Consider the following 24850-nt stretch of genomic DNA (forward strand, 5'->3'; position numbering starts at 1 on the left):
AAAACCCAGTAGATGGATCTGGTTTTAACCATGGTAAAAATTTATTCTTTGCCCAACATCCAACGCTTCATTTAAAGCAAATTTTGAGCACATAATCCATATCGACCTTAGGTATGTTTGTGGCAATCGATGAGGCTATGATACCTGTCAGTATTGCACTCTTCTATCTGAGCATGAAGTTTTAAGTCAAAATGTGATAGGATTTTTTTTTTTTACATTGTGAAGAGAGTGTCTTGTTTTTAATATGACAAAACTTTATAATACAGGAACAAAAGGGTGACACGACGTTTTCATTTCTGGTGGAATGATGTGATACAGTGACAAGACTGATAGCAGGTCAATAGTATCTAATGATCCCTACAGGCATAAACTTGTAATTTATTTTAAGGTTTCTTTACAGTAACATTTTTTTGTTGTTTCCAGGAAGAAATTTACTACATAATAGCATGCATGTTTGAAGGCTGCTGCAAGAAAATATAAACCAGATGCAGTTACTTTCTTAATATAAGCCAGTGTAAAATGTATGTACTATACATGAGGGCATACATAATCCTCGATCTTTGTGTAAAACACCTTCTCGGCATCAGTGGAAAGTTGTACAATGTGGTGGCTTTGATCCAGGACTTGCTGAAGTCGATGGTATCCTGCCATTGACTTTGGATGTTGAATCAAGCTTCTAATTCCTTGGAGTTCTGAAACTGTAGATGTTTTCTCACATGTTCTTTTCTTCCTTTCCCTTTTAGGAAAACTCTCCTTTTCATTCTTTTCATTGCAATATGTATAGCTGTGGGTGTTGCACAAGTACCCAAACAAGGTGAGAATGCTTGCTTTTTTTTTTTTTTTTTTTTTTTAATAACAGGACATTTGTATGTATAATCTGTTACTAGATGAAAAGAGTAAATGGCTATTGTTACTAGTGACCTTAGGTTCAGTTCCTTAACGGCAACTTAAAGAAAATACCAGCTACAGCATAATGAGAGCAAAAGTTTAAAGCAACCAGTTTGGAAAAGATGACCTTTTGAAAATTACTCAGATTTTCTGTCTAGGAAATTGCTTACATATTTAAGCATGCTCTTCAGAAAAGAGAAGCCTTGTACAGTGAAAAGGCTTTGATTGTGTCTGTGCTGCAAGTGGGTGTCCGTGGGGGTGGCGAGCTATGACTGAGTTACCTTTGCACTTCGGGCTGTGCAAGCAAACCACTGCCTACAACAAAGGCTTAGTCTAGGCTGGCATCGTTAAAGCAAAAAGTGAAATCGTGTATTCATCTGGGTTTGCATTCAGATGCAGATGTTGGTGAGGAAATAGGGTTGTCTTGTTTTTAGCTGCTTTTTTAATCTGCCAGCTGTCACAACTGCACCAGATGTGCAGCTTGCACTAGAGACGGCTGTGGGAGTATTGGCGTCCCGAAGTGGTGGAGGTAGCATGCTGTTTAGTGCTTCTTATCTGCCAGGAGAGGGGCAGCATCAGTTCTCTGCCACGTTCCTTCACTGTACAGGTGAAGGAAGAAATAGGGTCATCTGTGGTGGTAAGTATGTTAACTGCAAATACTCAGCTGAATACAAACAGCTGGGTTAAAACAAGACTCATTCCTGATAACATTTTGCTAGAGCCCTGTGGGATATCTCAGTGTTATTCTCACCAATGCCGTTTTCCTTCCATCATTCCCTGCGACTGGCAAAGCTTGGGGGTTTTTTTCTTCAGTTGCGGCTTGGTTTTATTCCCTCCCCTCCCCATTCTCTTTGTAGTTTTGCCTTAGTTGCTCATTGTTTGCCTGGTAAGATTGGTTGTTGATTTTTCCCCATCAGCTCAATGGGGGACATATGCTTTCCCGATGAAGGGACTTTCCCAGATTTTTCTAATAGCTGAGCCAAGTTCTCATCGGAGGAGGGCAGCACCCGTAGCTGTGTGTGGGCTGCCCTGCTCCAGGCCTGAAGGGATGGAAAGGGAAGAGCCTGTTTTAGGGACGCATCTACGCTTTCCCGGTGCAGCGGGAGCCGGTGAGGGGTGCCAGGGACAGGTCTGCAGTGATGGTTTGAGTTGCCTTCATCCCTCCATTCCACCCTTCTCCTCTGCAAAGAAATAAACAATTTCTCTTGCTTCTCACGTGCCTCAGCCTGAGAATTGATTTTCTAATGAAACTTCAGGTGGGGTCCCTGAAGGCTACAGGAGCGGGGGGCAGCGGCACGGGGGAGTGGGTGCAGCCTGAGGCTTATTTGCCTCTCAGCTGAGAGTACCTCCATGCACAGAGCTTTTCAGGAGTGCGGGAGAGCCTCCAGTCTCAACGTGCTTATATTTGATTATTTTTTTTATGTTGTCACCAGCAGATGAAGGAGCTTTCCTGCTTTTTTTTTTTTTTTTTTAATTGACTGCATTTCTAGATAGCCATGTGAGAAGCCTTGCTGAATGGCAACTCCCCTCCGCTCCCCCTCCACAGATGCCATACACGACTTCATTTTCTTTAAGCGCTTGCTTGGGATCAAAACGATGCATTGAGCCTTGATGCAGCTTTCTGCCCACGGGTCAATTTGGTCCCTCGTGCACTTCATTTGCATGCTGTGTAAACAAGGTTGAAAAAAGCATTTCAGAGGACAGCAGACTGAGGAAACCTCCTCAAAATAAAAAGAGCAGGTCAAGTGTATCCTTCGGTCGCAGCATATAACCTCCAGAGCTAGTACTGTTCCATTTGCAGTGCTTAGGGTTTGGAACAGGATTGTCTGCCCATTAGGAATATGTTAACACTTAAGTTGTTATTACAACTTCCTTGGCAGTTGTGTTTTGCAAAAAAAGACTATTCTGCCAAATACGAAGATGCTAGCTAGAGTAATAAACATTCCTTCTCTCCTGAGCTGATGGGAGAGCCTGTGCATGCTTTACCTGGGAAGCTACGCCTTGTTCATTTTGGTAGGCTGCCATAAAGTGTGTTCAGTGGAATGTATGTGAAGATACTGCCTGAGCCTTTAGGAATAGTACTTTGAGTGTGGCTGAAGGACATACAGAATCAATGTATCTGGTTGGCTTTCCTACACCAGTCGCTTGGCCTGGTGTCCAGGAGAGCACTAGTTGCAGCCAGGTATCTTAATTTACCCAACTGCAGATGCAGCATCTCCTAGGAAATGGGCAACTTGAGTAACTGCTCTCAGGTCTGGTAGGGCTGACTGATGAATGACCCTTGTCTTTCCCTTAGCCGTACTGGTAAAGGGAAAGCAAGTAATGGGCATACTGGGATTGCTGATATGGAGAGAGCACCCCAAATATCCTGCCTTCAGAGTAGTCATGGGTATGGAGGAATGTGGAAAATGAACAAGGGTGACTAAACAGAACAGGGGTATTCAATGATCAAATCTCCAAATCCCCAATTCCTTTCTGGGATTTTTTTTGTGTCACAAGAGGATTTTTTTGCCAAAGCCCATGTTAGGTTTTCCCTCCCCCCGTGATGCAGTAAGGTTGTGAATTTTTCGAGTCCTTCTAGAAGGTGGAAGGAAAGCAATTGACACGAAAAACCCCAAACAACTTTTCTCTCAAGAAGACGAGCCGTTACAATTTAGGGGATTAATGGGTTGAGTGAGCAGTAAGTGAAGACAGATGTTGTGCAGACATGGGTAAACAAAGAAAACTGACTATTGATAGGTAAAGAAAATAGTGGTTGTCGTGCTGGGAGGAAGAGTTGAGAGGGTTGCCTGCTCCCAAACCCTGTGTACTGCCAAGAGCTTCTGAAAGCCTTAAAATAAAATGAAAATACATGTTGGACCAGAAATGAAGCGACTGGCCAAAAAAGTTTGGAACAGCCTTTTGGCTTGACGGTGGGTTAACAGGCAGCAAGTCAGCAAGGAATAATTAGTCGATACTTAATCTTCTGCTGTCATTTTTTCACACGGCGTTAAATTGTGTTTAGCTTTCTCAGGACCTGTCGTTGTTCACAGAAATCTGTCTGCAGGATGTGGAGAATGTGTCTTATTTTTCACTGTGCTCTCGGATGATTTCCCTTTTTTTAATAACTTTTCAAGTGTGCTGTTTTCAAATTGGAGCTGCCAAAGTTTTGGCAATTTTGCTTGCAGTTTGAGATTTACTAGCGATACTCTTGAATGTAATTTTTAAATTGACTGGTTTAAGCCAGTTTAAGCTTTTTGTTGTATACGTCAATGTGTAATACTTTGGATGGATCACATGCATTGTTATTTTCAAATACAAATATATAATTGCAAATATTTGTAAATACAAGTACTTGCCAAATATTTCAGGTTAGGATGTGATAATTAGGCACAACCTTATGTTAGATTATTAGATGTTCTCCTCTCTGCAGTCAGCTGGCCCAGCCAGCGCGCAGAAGTGCTGGAGCAATGTCTCCAGCCTTGGGGGATGATTTGCACGCGTAAGACCTTTGCATTGCCCAGCGCTCAGGACCTGTGGTTTTTTCTTAGCTTTCACAAGGGCGATACAAGTACAGCTTTCTCCGTAACTACATGCAGGCCACGTAGGACCGGGGTCCTGGGAAAGTGTGGTGGTTCACTAGCAGAAGCATTGTGCTTCGAAGCCCTACTATAACCTGACCTCTGTTATCAGTTTGACAGATAAAAATACAGCCATGGTAAATTAATTGCTCTGAGGCAAAACATCTTGAGAAATTGGCGTACACAGGACTTTCTGCAAAGCTATGCTTTCTCCATACCTCTGTCTGCACTGGCTACCTGCCAGGAGAATCTTGGCGCGTCCGTGAATCTCAGACATGACTAGAAACACTACAAGGTGTGTAATTAATTCTCAAGATGTATGGTGCATTCAGGTTGATGCTTTTGGTTCCAATTTATAAACCACTCTCAAGGAAATCTCAGGCTCTTTTCATAATTTACCACTGAAACTAAGCCAACATCTGTCTATTCTTAAAGTTTGCTATGAATACATTCAGTAAACAGAGAAGGGGAAGACTGGGAAAGGAGACCTTTTTTCCACTAAAAGAGCAAGCATCTATTTCTTTCAGTTGCCCTTTTCTCTTAATATAGCAGAGAATCCTTAACTTTTTATTGGTTAACTTCAATTTTTTGTTATGCCATTTAATAGCTTTATTTACTGGGTATAAGCACAACGTGCATAGTAAAAGTACCCTCAGCTAAATGCTGCGGTAAGCACCAGTCTCTTCCCAGTCAGGCTTATTAGATTGGTGCAACCATTAGATACTGCTGGTCATTTTTGATATAGGCAGTTCACTGCAGCTTAGGTCCAGCCAGTTGTTCCAGTTGGGGGGGCTGGGGAAAAGATGATACTGTGTGCTTCTGTGCAATGCTGTTTATGAAAACAACAATGTTTAGTTTCCCCTTGTGCAGAAAATGGGAAAATTTAGGTTAGAGGGACTGTGAGCTCATCTGGTCCTACCTCCTGCTGAGATTGGGGTCAATGTTGAAGTTAGTTCAGGTTGTTGGGCCCTGTCCAGTTGGGCTTTGAAAATCTCCAAGAGTGGAGATTACACAATGTCTCTGGCCCCCTGGTCCAGCACTTAACCACTTTCGTGGTGCGAATGCTTTTTTTTTGGGGGGGCTGGGATTCCTTGTGTTGCAGCGTGTGCCTGTTATTCCTCAGCTTTTCTCTGTTTTCCCTATAACCCCAATTCAGATAACGGATGACCATAATTAGATTTCCCCAAACCCTCCCATCTCCAGGCCAAGCAAATGTAGTTCCTTCAGCCTTTTCTGATGTCCTGTGTTTTAGCCCCCAACCTTCTTGTCTCTTATTTCCATGATAGTGTTTTGTCTCGGTCTCTGCAGTATTTCTGTGGCACCTTTCACAAACACCCAGACAAGCAGTTTTACCAATCAATGCCATAAGTGCTGTCTTATTTTGCGACCCTGCAGGAAGACTGCTGGGGATGAGCGGTTTAGCTCCTATTCAAGCTTTTGCAGTGTTTCTGTTTCAGCTGCATGTTAAGGGATCTAACAGTGTCTCTGTATTCATCCTGAAGGAAGAAGGTGTTTATGCCCACTGACTCCAACACACCTAAATGTGATTTAGGCAATACTAGATGAATTTGGTCATCTTTGACCATTGATTTACCTTTTAGGAGGAAAGTGGCTTTGATTTCTTACCCCAGGTCAGATATGATTTCAGTTTATCAGGAGGATAGGTAATTGTGTTTCTACCCATTAGGTGAAGGTATTTAGCCAGGTAAAAGATGGGAGATACTGTAAGGTCCAGGCTAAGGAAAGGGCTCAAGCACAAAGCTCACATTATATAAGACACTAGAGAATCTACCAGTGAAACACCACTGCCCATTCCGCCCTGTCAGAAGATCTCCTATCCAGGCTTCTATATGCCAAAGCCAAACCTATAGGACATAAATCAGTTGGACTGCTGGTTTCTCTGTCTCCTTCATGTCCACTGCTGTTTCCCGCTGTGGAGCTCACTCTTAATTCAGTATTTTGTCTGGGTAGCTCCAGCCTTGCACTCGCTGGGAGGACAGACGGGCCAGAAGATTGGACCACTGGCCCTTGGGTCCTGACATTTTGCCCCTTCCCTTGCTCCTTACCACTTCTGCTTCTGCAGAGTTCACCTTTAACGGTTGGACTTGATGATCTTAAAGGTCTTTTCCAACCTAACAATTCTATGCTTCATCCCTGGCCCTAACGAGTAAACTGCGTGGCGGGAAAGGAGACACTGTCTTGCATCTCCCCTTGGAAAGATCTTTGTTTTCTTTTAGCCTGAGTAACTTTGGCATGGATACATACAATCAAGAATGATCCCCTGGGGAAAACAGTTCCCTTTGAAGCCAGCTCTGTAATGGCACAGGGCCTTGCCTGGTGGAAGAAAGCTCGCTGGTGGAAGCACAGCCATTCCTCCTGGGTACCGGTTGCGTTACCTCTGCAGCCCATAGTAGCTACTCGGCAAGGCTTACCTTTGTATTTTGCTTTGAGCCAGTGACTGTCTTCTGGTGCTCCGGTGTTTCTGTGTTATAAATAGCTTGTGCCTCCTTAAAAACAAAGCAACGCTCCCCACAAATACTTTCATTTAAACTTTTCTGATAAAGAGGAAAAGCATGGAGGTTTTTGCAGAAGAAAAAGTTAAAGTTAAAAAAACCCCAATTATCTGCTCAACGAGTAGGCAGCATTAGCCAAATCAGTAAGGAACTAACAACGTGTGTTCATAGACTACTGTGAAAAAGTTGAAGACAGCAAATGGGGATTTTTCAGTTTCATAAATGAACTAACATACAATGGGCATTACCTTTCTATGTGGTTTTTTTTTTTTTTTAAAAGATGGAAATTTTGTCCTGACTTTAATTATTTGTTTGATTTATGTGGAAGATTGGTGTGCCTTACACTAGGGATTTGGTGGCCTTGCTGTGTGCAGTATATATGCTCTGGGAGGTACAGATTTGTTAAGATGTGGTGCGTATGTTTGTTTACATGGATCTGAATTTATGAGTTGTAAACGGAATCAACAGTATGCCTTTGTTTCTTTTTGCAGCAATAGATGTTCTTCATCAACTAGGCCTTGTGAAAGATGTTCAACAGCCCTCAAAGTCGACAGTGCCCTCGACATCGTCTCTCTTACCTCAGGGTGTTCGCCTAACCGTGTCAGGAGTTGTGCTAACTAGTGATGCACATATTGAGTCCCCCATTGCTCAAGTCATACCGTCGCATCTAGGGCATCACTTCACCATATTAGTTGGGTTGTACTCTTACAGAGTAAATAACGCTTTCCTTTTCAGTGTTAGGAACAAAAGCAGACTGCAGTTCGGTGTCCAGTTGCTGCCGAGAAAGGTGGTGGTGTACACTGGAGGGAAGCAGTCCGTGTACTTTGATTATAGTGTTCATAATGAACAGTGGCATTCATTTGCCATTGCTGTTAGAGACAAGGCTGTCTCGATGTTTGCCGAGTGCGGAAAGAAGTACTATAGCAGGGAAATACTTTCTGAAGTGGAGACATTTGATTCGGATGGTTTGTTTACGCTGGGAAGGATGAACTCTCACTCTGTCAGCTTTGAAGGAATTATATGTCAGCTAGATATTATTCCCTCTGCAGAAGCCTCTGCAAACTATTGTAAATACGTGAAACAGCAGTGTCGCCCGGCTGAAACGTATCGATCTCTGCTAGGAGCTCCACACGTGTTGGATGGGCTGGATGTTTTTTCAAAGATGATGATTGATGAGAAAAACCAGTCAGAAGGCATATCAGCTTATAGAAGGGAAGAAACATCAAACATTCCGGTTACCAGTGTTGCTCAGATTCACTTTTCTTCAGAATACTTGGAGTCAAGAAATGTCTCTGCATCGGAGTTTCCAGAGGCCAAACCTCAATTGCTGGAAGCTTGGCCTGAAACAGAACTCCAGAAAAACGTCGATCTGCCTCTTCATCAGCAGGAGATGAGCAAAAAAAGAAACATCACTAAAAACCCCACAGGATCACATCCAAATACTTTAGATAATACCACAGAAGATGCAGGCAGGAAAAGCGAGCCTTCTCTGATCTCCCCTGTAAAGCAGAGTAAAACGAAAAGCCAGGGAATGGGCAAAGCAAACCAGCATTTAGATGAACGAAGCAAAAAGCAGCAGATCTTCAACACAACCCTGTACAGTTTGCCTGCTGACCTCTCTCTGGATAATCAGCTCGGTCCAGGGCAGGAAGGTGCATTTGATGCTGATGAGACTTACCACACGGAAACCGGTTATGACATTGCTATTGATAATTATGCTTATGACTATGAAGATCTTGACAAAATGTTTGAAATGGGAAGTGTCAGAGGTCCAAAGGGGGAAACTGGACCTCCTGTAAGTTATCTTTACTACTCTCTTTACTATAACACAGCACCGTACGTTTAACAGAGGCTTTGAAAGAAACCTCACAAAGCATGCCAAAGCTGTGACTGCAACCTCTCCTGGCTCTACCGTACACATGTTTGTCTGCCTTTAAGTATGTCTCTGTCCCGCATGTAATTTTGGTGTAAGTGTTGTATATTTTTATTTACTGGCAGAATGCAAGGACATTCGAGACATTCACATTCTGGTGAAGTGGTAGGCAACCCAGACTTCTTAAGTTTGAAACGCAGCCAGATGTTTGTAAGCGCTAATTATGGAGACTGCTCACTTAATAAAATTACAGGATAAGTTCATACAGTACGCAAATGTAGACACTGATCCATGAAAATAACAACTAGGCTGTTTGGACAACTGATGTAGTTTTCTCAGCTGAGCAATGCTATCAAAATTCATAATTGTAGAAAGAGACCAGTTGCAGAATCGAGACTGGTAAAACCATTTGTAACCCAAAGTTACAGGGTCATGCAAACCTGCATGTTAAATGATTTTTAGAACAGTCTTACAAGATTTTGTGGCATTTTTCAGTTCGCAGAGTAAGCGACCCCTGAAACAACTGCAAAGGCGCAGAAGTGCTTTTCATAGAAACCCATTTGCCCTTTCTTGTTGTGTGCACAAGGCTCATAAACTTTTTAATACATAAAAATGAGAGCAACGTATATGAAGCTACAGACAAGAAAGAACAACAGTTCCCACTGAAATATGATAGTTAGTGCTTGTTTGAATTTTTTTTTTTTGTTGTTGTTGTTAAAATTTTTAAACCATAGCATCGACTAGATAATTCCACTTGCTCTTCTTTTTTTGTGTGTGCATTTGTGTGGCTATTACTGGTAAGCAATTTGATATGCATGAAGCAGGTCCTCATATATGTTTGAATGTGCCCATGAATTTATTGCATGTATTCTTTCAGCATTGACTTTTTTTCTTTTTCAGTCAGCAACTGAAAACCTATTTAAAATTTCAGTTTTTACTCTAAACAGGATCTAGATGCAAAGGGATTGTTACACAATTGAAAAATGTGTTAACAAATAATTCACATTAGTCTGGAGGTGCTCTTGCTTAATCTTTTCTGAATGTGAAGTCAGTCTTTTTTTTTCCTTTTTTTTTTCCTTACGATAGTATTTATGGGGACACATCACTAAGTGTGTAGCTGTCATCAACATGAGGTTAAATTCCATTTTTGGAGCCTAGGATGTTTAGTAACTGCTAATGGAAGCTTTTAATTTCAGCACATAGCTTGTACATTGTGATTTCAGTCAGTCCCAGCCAAGAAAGTTAAATCCATTTTTTTATTTACATGGCACAGAAACGGCTGCTGATAACGCTGTTGGTTGGTTGCATTACTAAGAAACTCCAAGCAAATGCTCTGTGGTTTTTTTTTTTTTTCTGGACACAGATACTATGCATACAGGGTCAGAGATGACAACCAATTTGGAGAGTTCAGAGATGGTTATGTTACCATTTTCTATGCCTCTTTTGCGGACTGGGGATGCAGAAGTTTGTCTTGCCTAGGAAGGCCGTCAGAGCAGACCTTGGGTTTGGTATTGCCTGTAGCAATGAATATGGTGCATTTGTGCTGAGGTCTTCTGCTGTATCAGGATTTAAACAACATGGCCAAGGTCTTAGAGCTCTGTGCAGAGCTAGGAAGTTAATCTAGACCTTTGCAGGCACTAGTTTGGCTGAAGAGGCCAGCAGCACCCCTTGGAATGGAGGCAAAGCTAAAGCATTTTGTTGCCAGAGAGGCTGATGCCAAAGGGGGAAGAGGCCTCTGCATGGCCTCTTCCTTACAAGCTCTTGTAAAAAATTGTCCTCCATGGTGGTTGTATGGCACAATACCTGCTGCTGTTATTGGAGGCTTGAAGAGGTGGTCTTGGTTTGCTTTCTCAGTCTAGTACACCCATGCAAAGAAGACCAGAGGTAATCCAAGCTTTTATCTGTGTGGCTCTAATACTTTAATACCTAAGTACCCACAGAGTCTTAGCAGTGGGGAGCCTGAAAAAGCAACACTGAGGAAGTTACAAAGTTCCCTTGCAGCAAAAAATCCTCATGAGGCATGAAACACTCCCCCCCCCCCCTTTTTTTTTGTTTTTGTTTTTTTTTTTTTATTTACTTCTTTCATGATGTTGTGGTTGGTTTGAACCTTCTTTTAAGACTTCAACATAGAAATAATGTTCCTTCTATTGGACTTGACAGGCAACAACTAGCTTTTGTGGTTCTTAAACTCCTGAGCTTCATTTTAGCTTTTAATCATCTACTAGAACTGATTCTTGCCTTGTATAATTAGGCCCCTTGTATTCCATGATCCCACAGCTGTGGAATTCACTCAGCGCTGCAAAGCAGGGCTCCAGGATTCAGGTTTTCCTTTATGGATAACATATGGAAAAGGGAACCTATTTCTTTAAAACTATTAAGACCCTGATTGAAGTTCTCACAGTTGCAATGACCAAAATCCCCTACAAAAATATAAGGCAAGTTTGAAGTGGAACAGTGTGGTCTTCTGAACCCTTAGTTTAGACGGAAAGCTGCTCCATTCATCTGATGAACCACTCCTTTTTGTGTTGTGGAGGGTGTTGGCACTGTATGAAGATTAAGAAAATATCTGGTGTGTATTTTTAACTGTTTAACTTCCAAACTGTTCTTCATTTCACAGTCCAGTATAAGTTTGCAGTAACATGGTATGTGGTCCCACAGTGGTAGAAGGAATGGTTGATGTGAGCTGAAGAGGTTAGCTGCTGGTAGCTAATTGCATCTGCAGGCTATCTGCACAGGATTTGGCTTCCTCTGAGAAATGAGCTAGGAATTATTTTTCACTATTGGAAAAGCTATCGGATTATGAAGACACTCAGGTAGGAGGAGAAATAGAAGAAGATTGAAAAGTGGTGTTCTATAGGCTATCTAGTTGATAAGGAGAAGCAGTCTGGACATACTGCCGGCAGGAATTGGAAGGGCAAGCCCTGTGTTACACAGAATTGAGTCCTGGATGAGATGCTCTTATTCTAACTAAGAAGTGTAAGGGTGAAAACCCTGAAAGAGGGCATTTGGAGATACTAAATGTGGCGCTAAATAGACAGTGGTAAGGCTAAGCTCAGCAGAGAATTCACTCAGCTTATTTCTCAGTTGAACAAAATTGCTTGCTGAGTCTCTCCCTAGCCAGAGGGGATATAGAATCATAGAATCACTTTGGTTGGAAAAGACCTTTGAGATCATTGAGTCCAACCTTTAACCTAACCCTGCCATCCCACCACTAAACCATGTACCTAAGCACCTCATCTATCCTTCTTTTAAATACCTCCAGGGATTGAGGACTCTACCTCTACCCTGCGCAGCCCATTAATCATTAAGGTTGGAAAATACCTCAGAGATCATCAAGTCCAACCATCAACCCAACACCATGCCTACTAAACCCTGTCCTCAAGTACCACATCTACATGGTTTTTGAACATCTCCAGGGATTGTGACTCCACCGCCTCTCTGGGAAGCCTGTTCCAATGCTTGACCACTCTTTCAGTAAAGAAATTTTTCCTAATATCCAATTGAAACCTCCCCTGGTGCAACCTGAGGCCATTTCCTCTTGTCCTACATAGTATATATTGGGCAGTTAATCACTTTCATGCATTTTAGCTCTGCAGGTAACCCTCACGTTTCCCTACCCAGACTAAGAAATATATCTCAATATCTGCTGATTCGGATAAAAACTTAGCATTCTTGCTGTTTTATTCTTAGTAGCAAAAAGATAATGTTATGTCTTAAATATTTAAACATTTTTTTTTAATTCACCTGAAACTGATGCAGTTTCCCTATCTTCTGCACAACAATATTGAAAAGCTTTAATCCATAATACAAAGCCATATATGTATTCCTCTGATGTTGATGACGTTGCTTTGGCTGTTGTAGGAATTCTTGACAGAAAGGGAAAGACTTCCACAGCTGTAAAGAAAGGAGGTTAATTCTACACAGGTGACTGCCTGCTCTAGGTCATTTGGAAAGAGAAGCGTGGAGGGGTTTTATAATTTCCAGTGAGATGGAGATGAAGCAAGAAGCAAAAATAGTTGGACATTCATGTTTGGTAGGATCCTTGTTGCTCAATAATATCTGTATGCAGGAATATGCTTTAAAAAGGTAGACAAAGCATGCTAAGAGTAGGTAGAAGAATTCTGAGTGACAGAATCAGAATTCCAGGTGGTCTAAAACTGATGGGATGAAATTTAGTGCAATAGTAATGAAATTAAAAGTACAAATAGAAGATGTGGGAGTGATTGGTTAGGCAGTCAGATGAGGGTGATAGAGTGATGTTATGGTGCACTAGAGAATTAAACGCATCTTATCACTGTGATGCTTGATACGTTACCAGCAGCAATGAGTATTGGAGGCTATTTTTCTACTGGTTTGGGTGTGCTGAGGCTGCCATTTGGAGAAGCATCCTCAGTATTGCATTTAAAAAGGACGTAGACAGTCTGGAAGGATTGTGGAAAGTTGCAGTAATGGTGGTGCAGTTACAGAAAATATGATTCTGAGTAAAGGTGAAAACAAAAGTGTGTTTAGTAATGAAAGTAAGGGGCAAATATTACAGTTCTGCAAAGGGTGAGTTAATAAAGCTACTTTTTTGCCTGTTCACAGAAAGTATGGCAAGACAGAATAGGAAATCTTAGGTGGGACATAAGGAAAACATGGCTAATGAGAGTAATACCTGCACAATAGAACAAGTGATGTTGGCAACGTTAGAAGTGGAATTTCCTTTTTCGTGGAGAGTTTTTTAGAAGAAGTTTGGAGCCTGATATTTTTGTTTACTTCCCTGCTGTATTTCAGGTATTTTGGTGATGGTGTGCAGAAAGGTTTCTGTCTTTTTTGTTTTGCTGAAGGACTGCCTGCCTTAGGTATTTGATGGATCGGGCATCAAACTCATATGTTTCTTTAAATTAGTCTTTGAAAAAATTGTTTGAGGTGAGCTGAGGTTGAGTGGTTGGGGTGTAGTCAAATGCCTTTTAAAGAGAAACTTCACAGTTGTTTTGCAAGAGAAACTTCAGTGAATGTGATTTAGGTATTGAATGGCAACAGGATCAGCATATGCCTGTGCAGAAGTTTTAACTACTTAATGCAGAATTTACTGCCGTGCATCTGAAATCTTAGGGACTTGTTATATGAAAATTAAATGCTTTCTACTACCTTTGGTGTAGGACAAGCTTAAAACACATGCATCCATAGAAGGGCTTCAATATCCTGGAAAAAGTCTGTGGAAGTTCACCATTACATTCCTCCTAATGACCGTTTGAAAGGTAGTGAAAATTTCTGGAAGAGTAGCATTGACTTTTATTATTTCAGGATTAAGCCATAATTATTTGGAACTTGAGCTTCTCCCTTGAATAGCTAAATGAAATTTTCACAATTGCTAAGGATGGTAAGTTGTAGTACCTTTCTTAAGGTACATATGATCTGTTTTGAGCAGACTGATCTTGTTAAATAAATTAATTTAAAATGTGTGTCAGTAATAGTAACACAAAGTAGCTATTTTTTTGTTAGTGGTTAAAATGTCAAATGCAAAAAGCCAAATTAACACTTTTAATTCCTTCAGTTTTGTTTAATTATGGTTTTCGGTAGTTGGAGGAAAAGCTATTCAAACAGATGACTAATTCCTTGGTTTGAGAGATCGGCTCACTCTCGGAAGTTGACTTCTGTGGCTTACATGGATGCCTAAGAGGCATAAATAGCTTCCTAGCTGGTGTAAAAAGTCACACTGATTTGAAGTTGTAGTTGCTTTCACAGGCTGAAGAAGTACATAGGGTGGAATAACTTCTTACAAGTAGTTGGAAAAGCATTTCCAGGAAGACTTACATGTGCTCTACTGAGTCTGCTGTCAGCAGAGATGTTGCTTGAGTTGCAGGGAAGAGTCTAAGATGAAGATTAAGGAGTAATGTACTCTGGTTAAGGAGAGTCCTTGCTAATACTTTAATCAAACACCTGGACTGCTGGTGCTAATTGCTAATTATTGTTAACCAGAGACTTCATCTACAATGGTTGACTTTGTTTTCAGAAAGCCTTGAGGAAGCATTATTCCTCTCTGGCTGCATAGTTGAAAATGTAGTTTACTACTTATTTTAGGGGTTGCTTGGTTGTGATTAGATTTTCTTCTTTTTGTGTTTTTTTTTTTTTTTTTAGATGAAGAGAGATAATTACTTGTGAATTAATGTAATCAAAGTGAAGGGTTTTTTTTTTTGTTGTTGTTTTTTTTTCCAAAAGAAGCAGGTACTATTTAAAAAAAAACCAAAAAAGTCTCATAGGGAAAAATGTTCTCACTGCACTTATTCAATAAATCAGCAGCAAAGACCAGGGATGTTAATAAATCCTAAGATTTCTATTAGGAAAATGGTGGGGTTTGGCTATTAATGTATTTTTAACAAAATGTAGAGGGCATCTGATACAGGGATAGAGAAAAACTTTGTGCCGCAAATGGCAAAAGAATGCACACTGGTTGCAATGATTTTACTTAATAAAAACCATAATATGTTTCCCTTTGTAGTCCCAGGATAATTTTCGAAGTAAAATGCATCTCTTAACTTCCAACTTGAGAGGAAAGATTAGAAAGTATACGAGTTCATCAGTGGCAGGGTGGGAGCTCTCTGCTGTTTCAGGTACGTTTTTGGAACTGGACAAGAATGCCAGGTCAAGAGCTTCCTGTGCTTCTGCCCCATTTTTTTTTTTTTTTTTTTTTTTTGCTATTAAACACAGAGTCTTTTTACTTTAGGAAAATATGAGGATGCTAGTGAGCATTTATGCAGTCAGGCTGAATAGCAAACCTCCTGTGCTAGAAGTATGATATGTTACGGTTTGACCTAAAGACCAGGACTGTAATGCAGATCTCTGTCTTCCAAGTTACACAGAGAGAGAAGTGCAGAGTATGGGTTTCAGCATGACAATGCACTATGTATGGACATACAAATATTCCCAACTATAAACAGGCAGTTGCACTACAATTAGACTCCGAAGATTATGATTAATTGGAGAGGAATTTTTTTTTCATCCTCAGAACAACAGTGTTTTTTCCCAGAATTGTCCAAAGTCATCTGTGTTTTGGCCAAATGAATGTATTTGGCTTGACAATGCCTCAAGGCCTTAATCAGCACTGTCTTCTCTGCCAGTGACACTGTCTTTCCAAGAAAAAAAGAAATATCACTTCCACAAAACTTCAGGTTTTTAAAAGTGCAACTTTTGTCTTAATAAAATTACTTGTTGGTTGCTAATAAAACCCCAAAGGGTGTTTGTCTTTTTTTTTCCCCATTTCTCTCTCATTTTTTGTGGTGGGTTTTTTTTTTTTGTTTGTTGGTTTTTTGGGGGGTTTGTTTTGGTTTTGGTTTTTTTTTTTGTTGTTTTTTTTTTTTGCAAAGCCTGCAAGTTGGCCATTTCAGCCCCCAGAGTTGCCCTTCGGATTTCCCTGGTATTCCTGCCAGCTTTCAGCAGTGTTGTTTGGTGGTGGGCGGTATGGTATCAGTGTTCTGCCCAGTGCCCCAGCTGAGATGCTGTAATACATAGAGAACACAGGAATCCAAGTGAAGCCTGGGTGAAAGAGCAAGCTGAATGCTTCCTGCTCTCATCAACTGACCTCCTTCACGAGGTCTGACTTTCTGGATGCCCATTTTCCCTTGCAGTAGGAATCCTGGGTTCCTGTTAATGCTGGCATTTGGGTGGGAGCTGAATTCACCCTTAAGAACTGCCCATGCCTCCTTAGGACTCCAGTGTGATAGATTAAATATAATATAAATTAGTGCAGATTTTAGTCTAGAGCTCTCATTCATATTTGAGTACAATGAAGTAGATCCTGGGGTTTTGAATGTGAATAGCAATCGTATACAGAAAAGGAAAGGTTTCCATGGGCAAAACAACTAGATATACAGAGGGTGGTACACTGTCTAATATTCTTATAGTGGCTAATAATCTAATTTATTTGCAAAAGATACATCTGGTTATATGCTAGCATTTAAAAAAATAATCTGCCTTTTCTTTAAAGAGAATGATATTCATTATATGCAAGGGCAAACTTGCTACCAGTTATTCTTATCAGAAGCTTTTAATAGGAAACTGAGCAATTATTTGTCCACGTTTATTTTGTTCTATTTCATGTCTGTCTTTTCTGTGAGGTGGCATCTCATTTTTTCAGTTACTCCTGACTTTTCTAAAATGTGTTTGGCATGCCAGCATGCTTATTAAAAAGGCTTAATTATTCTCTATTCTTTGTTTTGAAATACACTGCACTTGCTTGTTTCTAGTCCTTGAACTGATCTCTTCTTCCTTTACTGTAAATACACTTAAGTAGAAGTTATTATCTAGATTACTAGCTCCAATTCCTTGACATAAGATACTTTCTAAACAGAAATCTGATTTGGAGCCAGATTAAAAGCACATGTGCTTGTTTTTTGGGAACTGGTTTTCAAGTTGAGCAGGTCTGCAAGAGCAGAAAGTCACCGGTTAAAAGAACTGGTCTGATTCAGACTTGTGATACTGTCCTTGTATTGGGTTTTAGTCTCAATTGTTTTGATTTTTCTATCACCAGGGTCCTCCAGGTCCTCCAGGTTTACCTGGTCCATCAGGAAAGAGAGGTCCTCGGGTGAGTAAAACGGCTATGTTGGTCTGCAGCTCTAGGCAGGTCCCCAATAATCAGCCTGGGGTTTGCATCGTTTTGTTTTTCTCAACTTTATTCACATGTTTGGTGATTATGAAAGTCTATGGTTCTTAACATTTGCCAGATAGGTTAAAGTAGGGCAAAGCAAACAGGTTTGGTTTTATTTCTGCTGTGAGCCTCCAGCAGAGTTAATTCCATGCATGGGCGCATACAGGCTGCGTTGTTACATTTGTACCTAGCTTTTGCTGCTTGCAGTATTAACTTTTAGTTTTTCCATGCTGCTCCCATCTGCTGCAATCTAAGGTCATGTTCATTTGTTTTTGGGATGAGGGGGTGTGAGCAATGCATGCCAACAGCCACAGAGGAGGAGGCGGTGGATACAAAATTAACCACTGCCAGACAGAGGGGGATGTGGGGGGAAAACCCACTCCCAAAAATCTGCTTTAGTCTCTTGTGTTACAGCAGCTTGATAAAAGGAGTGATAGATGTCTGGGTAACTTGCTCAGGAAATGAGCTGTAGTAGCAAACATTGATTTATTTTGTGTGGCTGGGTGCACCCCAGCATCAGCAGGGGGATGGAGCTGAGGCTTTGCTGCAGCGAGCAGAAACCCACACCCCAGCTGCCAAGAGCGTGGGAGAAGCCTGTGCCTCTGCAAGGACTAGTAGCCGGGGCAAAAGAGGGTAAACCTGCATTTGCACAACTGTGTACAAAAGAAATGCTCGAGGAGTCCCTGAGGTCGTGGTTGATTTGGGGAGTTTTAGGGGAAGGGCAGCTGGAGGGAACAGGTTAGCATCTGTTGTGTAGGAGATTTCAGGCCATGGTATTTGGGGATGTGAGTGGTTATGGCTGCAGTGCACTCATCTGGGCAAACAGCAAGGGGGAGATAAGGGAATAGTTTATATGAAGGCTCAGCGGATGTGTGGGATGGATTTTGACTCAGCCTTTGAGGAACGTTTAAACAAGTTGCTGCTCAACAGTGTGTTGAACATCCTGTGCTGTGTTGGCTTTCAAAATGTGGTCTGACTGGGCAGGAAAGTGCACTGGTCAAAGGGTCTGACAACCAGACTGATGCTTTAGAGCAGCTGGAGACCAGGGAGTGGACGAGACAGATTTAAAAGTATAAAATGAAAAGCGTTCCTTCAAATACATATCTTCTTACTCCATGGATCCTTTTTTTCAAATTCTCTTTCTACATAAGAGCTGACAATTCTCACAGCTTAGCTTTTTATGTTGCATAGTGCCTCTGTCGAGGGTACATCTGGCATCAGAGGCAGGATCTCATGTACCCAAGTAGATCTTCACAAATGGGAAGTTATCTTTGGTTTAAAGGAGGCTGCCCATATGTTTAAAACCATGGCTGTTGGTGAGATCTCTCTTCCTCAGTTGTTTGCTTGTTGTTTTTTTTTTGTTCTGCAGGTCTTTTTTTTAATAGGTATAGAGTGCTTAAGAGCACTGTGTGAGTTTTCTGGATTAATTATTGAGTAGCATGTGCTTTCTGATGTGAGGACGCAGCTTATATAGGGTGTCTGCAAAAGTATAAAAATGGCAGAGATGAATATTTACCAGTAGTTATGAGTTTAAAATACATATTTATATGGGCCAAGAAAGTCTATAAAACTATTTGATCAAAGAAATATTTTTTTTTAAATGTCAGTGCTCTTTAGTTCGTACAGCACTGATAAATTCAAGCAAGTATAGCTAGGGAAGATACATGGTATGATAGAAGAGTGTTTTGAGCCAAAAAGCACATAAAACCTTGTTGGTGTGAAGTTTATGTCCACGTCTACCAGTCTGCCATGTGGCTTCTGTCTTCCTTCACGTGAATTGCCATTTGTGATCCTGAAACATGGCTCAAGGTGTCAAAGAGAAGCACAAGAGTGTGGAGTCACGCTGCCTGGGCCTTCTTCAGGGTCTCAGGTGTGTGTCCAAACTTGATCCTGGCAGAGCTTCACATGGGTTGGATGCTTTGGACATGGTATCAATGCCTGATTAATGGTTGCAGACTTCAATTAAAAGCTAATTTTTATTTCTGTAATTCTATGGTAGAGAAGTCCACACCTGACAGTTTAGGTTTTCTTAGTGTCTTGGCTCATTCCGAGTTTCTCATAATGAATTCAGCATTTTCAGAATTAGTCAGTGATGAGGATACTTTTGCAGTTGCGTTGCAGTACTGTGCCCCAAGATAATATTGCAAGCAGCAAAAGCAAGGAGCCACTTCAGCACTGCAGCTACGTTGGCACTTTCTATTTGTTTCCTTTCTCCTTACATCCCTGAGAGTGCCTCCAAAGTTGCCAGCGTGCAAACTGATCTCTCAAACAGCACATGGGATTAGCATTTCTGTGGAGTTATGCCAACATTGTCACCAGCGAGAGGGAGCACTTAACAGGTACAGCTTTCAGTGTTACTGCAAGGTATAATTGATAATTTCAGCCTCATGTGAGGGAACAACAAACACTGAGTTTATCGGTTGTAAGACCACTGATTATACGAGAAAGCTGAAAAGTATTCTTACTATTTTTGATATTTAGATTAATTTTTGGGTGGAATTTTGGCCTTAGTGAATTCAACAAAAGCGTTGTTGCCGACTTACCAGGGCTAGGTTTTCATCAGTTTGGTCCTTCAATGTCTGGAAGGTGAATAGCTGCCGACAGCCCTGGCAACACCTATTTTCCCTAATGCACAGTTTGTCAAGCAGTGAGGATGGCTGAGCGTGTTGCAGGAACAGACACTTATCCTGGATGGTGTAGATAGTACTGATAGCCTATTCTGCTCCTGGAATGGTTTAAGTCCAACTCCTTTAGTAACAAGCCAGTGTTCTACACAGGCTGTGGGAGAATCAGGTTGGTGAAGGGTTTTTATCTGTGGTTTGTTTAGAGAAGGTGGAATATGTTGCTTTGAATCATCTTTTAAGTCAGTGAGAACTGATCCTCTTCCTTCTCTTTGCAGTGTACAGCTGGGTGCCTAACAACGGGTGGTTATTTTCTCTGATTTTATTGCATGCCTCGCAAGTTTTGTAGCTGGAGAGCAACTTTGCAGTGACTGTGTGCCAAATACCTGTTAAGAATTACTTGGGAAGGCAATAGAAACTGAGATTTTTAAAAGAAACGGAAGTACTCAACTTCACTATTAATTTTTTAGGAAGATGTACATCTTTTATTTCTTGAGAATCCTTTGAAAATCCCAACCAGTGCTTCTAAAAGCAACAATGATGCAGTAAAATTATTCTCTGCAAACTGTTCACACTTGTTCAGCGGAGTACTGAATAATCCCACTCTTTTTTGTTTCTTTTTTCTTTTTTTTTTTTTTTATAGGGTATTCCAGGACCCCATGGTAATCCAGGTTTGCCAGGATTGCCAGGTCCAAAGGTGAGTTAATTTATCCATGTTGCCATGTAAATACATGAACTTCATAATGACTTTTTGGAAGCCCTAGAACTGTTTCCTATAATAGAAGCAATTGGCCTTCCTTGGTTTACAGATGGAGACTGTTACTATAAACATATTTTAATTAAATGTTATCAATCACATTGAACTTCAAATCAAAACAAAATAGCAGTTTATTCAGGGGGAAAAAATGATAATCTGGAAACTGTTATTCATGCAAGTAGTCTGCACTTCCCAAAAGAGTTCCTGTAAATCAGCTCGGCCTCTTTGATAAACTGGACTTTGACGAAGAATAAACATTTAATTGCTGTAACCTTTTGCTTTGTTTTGTGTTTTAAAAAGGAAGAAAAATATTCTGTCATTCTCTATAAATTCCTTTTTTTTGTTAGTGCCCAACCTTTGATACTTAAATATTCTAATATTTCAAACATTATCACTTGATTAATATGCTAGAATAATTTTCTGAAGATTTATGGATGTGATGTTTAAAACCAAAGAAAAAATACTAGACTGGAAGCTCAAATAAAACCCTTCAAGCTTGTGTAGCATAGGCCCTTTAAATAGATTTGACAAATTTGTGCAGTTGCAGAATTCCTTCAACTCATATTTAGTTTGAGCAATTTGATAGATATGTTAGGAAAAAACCAGCAGCAACCATGATTTGGTTTAGTGCGATTCCTAATGGCAGGAATCTGGCCTGTCATGACAGGTGTTAAAAACTGCTTGAGGACATAAAAGAAATTTAATAAAGCTTTTGGTGTTAAACACTGTAAAATCACGTGACTCTTTGTGTGAACTTTTGTTATTATCTAGTTCTGTAGGAACAGTTAAACTTAGAGATTCATAATTACTTTTTACAATAGTTATGCTGCCTGTATAATACAATATGTATCTGGGAAAATATTTGTAACCAATTACTCCTATGTTTTGTTTTATAACATATTTCCCCCTCCACTGGATCATAATCCTGATCAGTTCTGTAGCTGTCTCCATGATTTTAAGAATAGAAGGAACTATGTGTGTGCATGTACCTATATATATATACACACACACACATATATTACTAGGTGCTTAGTGATCTCTATCATTTCTGTTAGACCATAAATTATCCTTTCAATACAAGTGTCTTCTGAAACACTTTTCTTCAAATAAAAATTAGCCAGGTGTTCACCAAGTTTTGACTACAAAGATCCAGTTGACCCACACTGACTATGTAAGCTGAAACGAAACACGCTTTTGTTTGATCTTAAAACATCACAGACGAGTTGCAACAATTTTCTGGCAGTAATTTAATGCAGAATTTTAGTCTACTTTTGAGATGCATGTGTTTTTCCCTCCTATGCTGCAGCATCCTTTATGTACTTGCTTTTGAAGCATGGAACAACATTAGTTAATACCCTTGCAGTATAGTATCCAGCCCTGGATGTGTCCTAGCAGTTCCAACCGACAGCTGATGTCCTTGGCATTTAATTCCTGATGAAGAGTTGATGGATGTTTGTATTCATGAGGTTTGGCTGTATTCCTCGTTCTCTGAAAAATGGATTAGTTAAGAAAATCTAGTTTGTGGATTCTGGCACTGTTCTAACTACGCCATAATGTCACATAGATTAAATAATGAAGCGCTTTATCCTCACATCTTGACCTGTGGTGACATGTTGTTAATCCACAACTGAAGGCTGTGCATAACAATGGCTGTTTGGTTTTTCTATTAAAGATTATGAGGAATTAATTATGCTTGTAAGGGAAAGGAAAGGCTATGGGTAAGTTATCAGAGGCCTGTGTTTTAACTAACCGAGACCTGATCACAATTTTATTGCAACTCTTAGTTTAATGTGCCCACGTTGGAAAATAGAAGCAGAAGACAGATTGTTCAAGGAATATAACTACTTACCTTCCAAAAGGTAGATCAGCTGGAAAATACTCTGATAACTCCTGCCATGCTGAAGAATTGTGTTCTCACTTACCTGACACATCGGTTTTACACAACAGATTCATTTTGCCTTATTTCCAGGCTTTATTTAGTATTCAAGAGGCTTAGTTTCTCAAAGTGGCCTTTGCAGGTACAAATCTCAGCTGCAGAGGGGAGGAAACCCCTGATCTGCAGTGCCGTATGCAAGGGGAGGATGGGGCCCCGAAGCGTTTCAAATAAGAGCCAGGACTTAGAGGTTCGGAATGGCTGACCGTCAGGAAGCCTCGGGCCGCTTGCCATGTCTGTCCCGCGGAGCATCCAGGGTTGCCTCTCAGCGTCGGGTTGTCCTGGCAATTTTTTCCCAACTTTAGCTCTCTTTCAGTGAAGGGCACATCTAAACAGCTGGTTTTCCCTGCTTTAGCTCTCTTTCAGTGAAGGGCAGGTATAATCTTTAATCTAGAGCTGCTGTGGGATAACTTTAATAGTAACACTTCTATCCTTGGCTACATAAAACATTTTTTGAGTGAGAAGAGTGGATCTTGATGCTTGTGAGCAACGCCAAGTGTTACTCCACAGCTTTGAACTCAAGAGCACTCCTGTAGCCTGTGCTGTTTATATAAACAGATCAGTGAAATGTTATGGTGCCTTTTGCACACAGCTTTTAGTACGAATTGGACCAAGGGGTTGGCCGTTTTCTCCTCAGTTACCTTATTTTCAGTTATTAGCGCACAAGTGTGGTGTCAGCCTATGGCTCGGGGAGCTTCCCAGCTGGCAGCTCGGTCAGTGTGAAGCTGTTTACCCACGGCTGTCTCGGGAGGTACCGATTGCTGGTGACTCCTGTTTTAAGGGCAGAGAATTTGGCTGCGAGGGGTGCGGGTTCGCTGTGGTGGCAGAGCTGCCTGTAGCCAAGGGCCATGCGGGGCCGGGCGCGCGGGCGCCCTGGTACATCTGAAGAGCAATGAGCTCTCTCCTCTGCTAGGAAGTAACTGGTAACTGAAGAGAGGCCTTGGCGGCCCAGTCACAGCTCCGTCCTTCCCAGCTGCCATGTCTGCGCTGCGTGGAGCAGGGACAGCCTGAGGAAGCCTGGAGAAGATTATCGGGCTCTATTACTGCATTAATTATAATCTTGCACGGGGCTTGGGGAATAGGGGGTGTCCTGAAGTGGTGGAGATGTGGGGGAGAGTGTTTCAGCGGGGGACGGCTGCTGTAATCCTGCTTGGATTTACCAATAAAATCTCCTTATCAAATGTTTTTGTGACATTATGAAATTTGGAAAATGTAAATCTCATTTATTGTTGTATAATGTAACATATAAATGTGTTACTATTACATTTTGTTGTTGTTTTTTACTGAAAAAGTTACAAGAAAAAAAATCTGTAGCAACAAGTGAATTCTGCATGAACGTTTCCCCTCCTCTTGCTGTAACAGTGAAAATATCTGTTTCCACATTCTTAAAACCTCTCTTCTCTGATGATGTTAATGAGCTTAATTTCCCTGCAACAGGGTCCTAAAGGAGACCCAGGATTCTCTCCAGGACAGGCAAAACGTGGAGAAAAGGTAATATTTTCTTAATTATAGAAAAATGTTTTGTCGGTCCTATTCTTTTATTGAAGTCTTGTTCCACATTCAGGCAAGTTATAACAGCACAAAGTGTTGTATTTACTGTGATGCTGGTGTATTTTGACACTTAATTGTGTGAGACTGACTGGCACAGACACAGGTGATGTCATTGAAGTATTGAAATCTGAAACTGAAATGATATATTGGATTTAATTTATAAAAATAAAATTTAAAAAAATAAAAGGGAAACACTTTTCGAACAACAAAATCGAATTCTGTTCACACTGATATAACAAAGTACAGATTCCAGTTTTCTTTGGTACCTTGCGTTAGTACAGAAAGTTGTCTAAGACAGGCAAAATTTGGTGACGACAAGTGCACACATTATTGCATGTCATGTTATATTTAACCGCTTTTTTTTTTAACAGACTCTTGATGCTAAGATTCGCCCTTTCACTAATCAAAGGCTTTTCTTGCTTGTCCCTCCTGAGCCGCTTTAGCCAAACTAGCAGCTGCACTCTGCCCAAAATATTTTAGCATAAATATTTAAAATGGTTCTTCATAGAAATTGTGGGCATGAAAGCT

General features: G+C 40.8%; 1 protein-coding gene across 1 annotated transcript in view; it reads left to right on the top strand.

Annotated features, from left to right (window-relative positions):
• Positions 1 to 765: 765 nt before the first annotated feature.
• Positions 766 to 24850, top strand: part of COL24A1 (collagen type XXIV alpha 1 chain) — a gene marked incomplete at its 5' end in the record, with an annotated part of 140490 nt that continues 116405 nt past the window's right edge. The window contains 5 exons of the mRNA XM_009635107.2: positions 766 to 814; positions 7453 to 8756; positions 17344 to 17397; positions 20725 to 20778; positions 24209 to 24262. Coding sequence (XP_009633402.2) covers positions 766 to 814; positions 7453 to 8756; positions 17344 to 17397; positions 20725 to 20778; positions 24209 to 24262 — 1515 coding nt within the window. The remainder of the gene's footprint in view (positions 815 to 7452; positions 8757 to 17343; positions 17398 to 20724; positions 20779 to 24208; positions 24263 to 24850) is intronic.

The sequence above is a fragment of the Egretta garzetta genome, unplaced genomic scaffold (genome assembly GCF_000687185.1).
Source record: "Egretta garzetta isolate BGI_Z169 unplaced genomic scaffold, ASM68718v1 scaffold43, whole genome shotgun sequence".
Classification (NCBI taxonomy): Eukaryota; Metazoa; Chordata; class Aves; order Pelecaniformes; family Ardeidae; genus Egretta; species Egretta garzetta.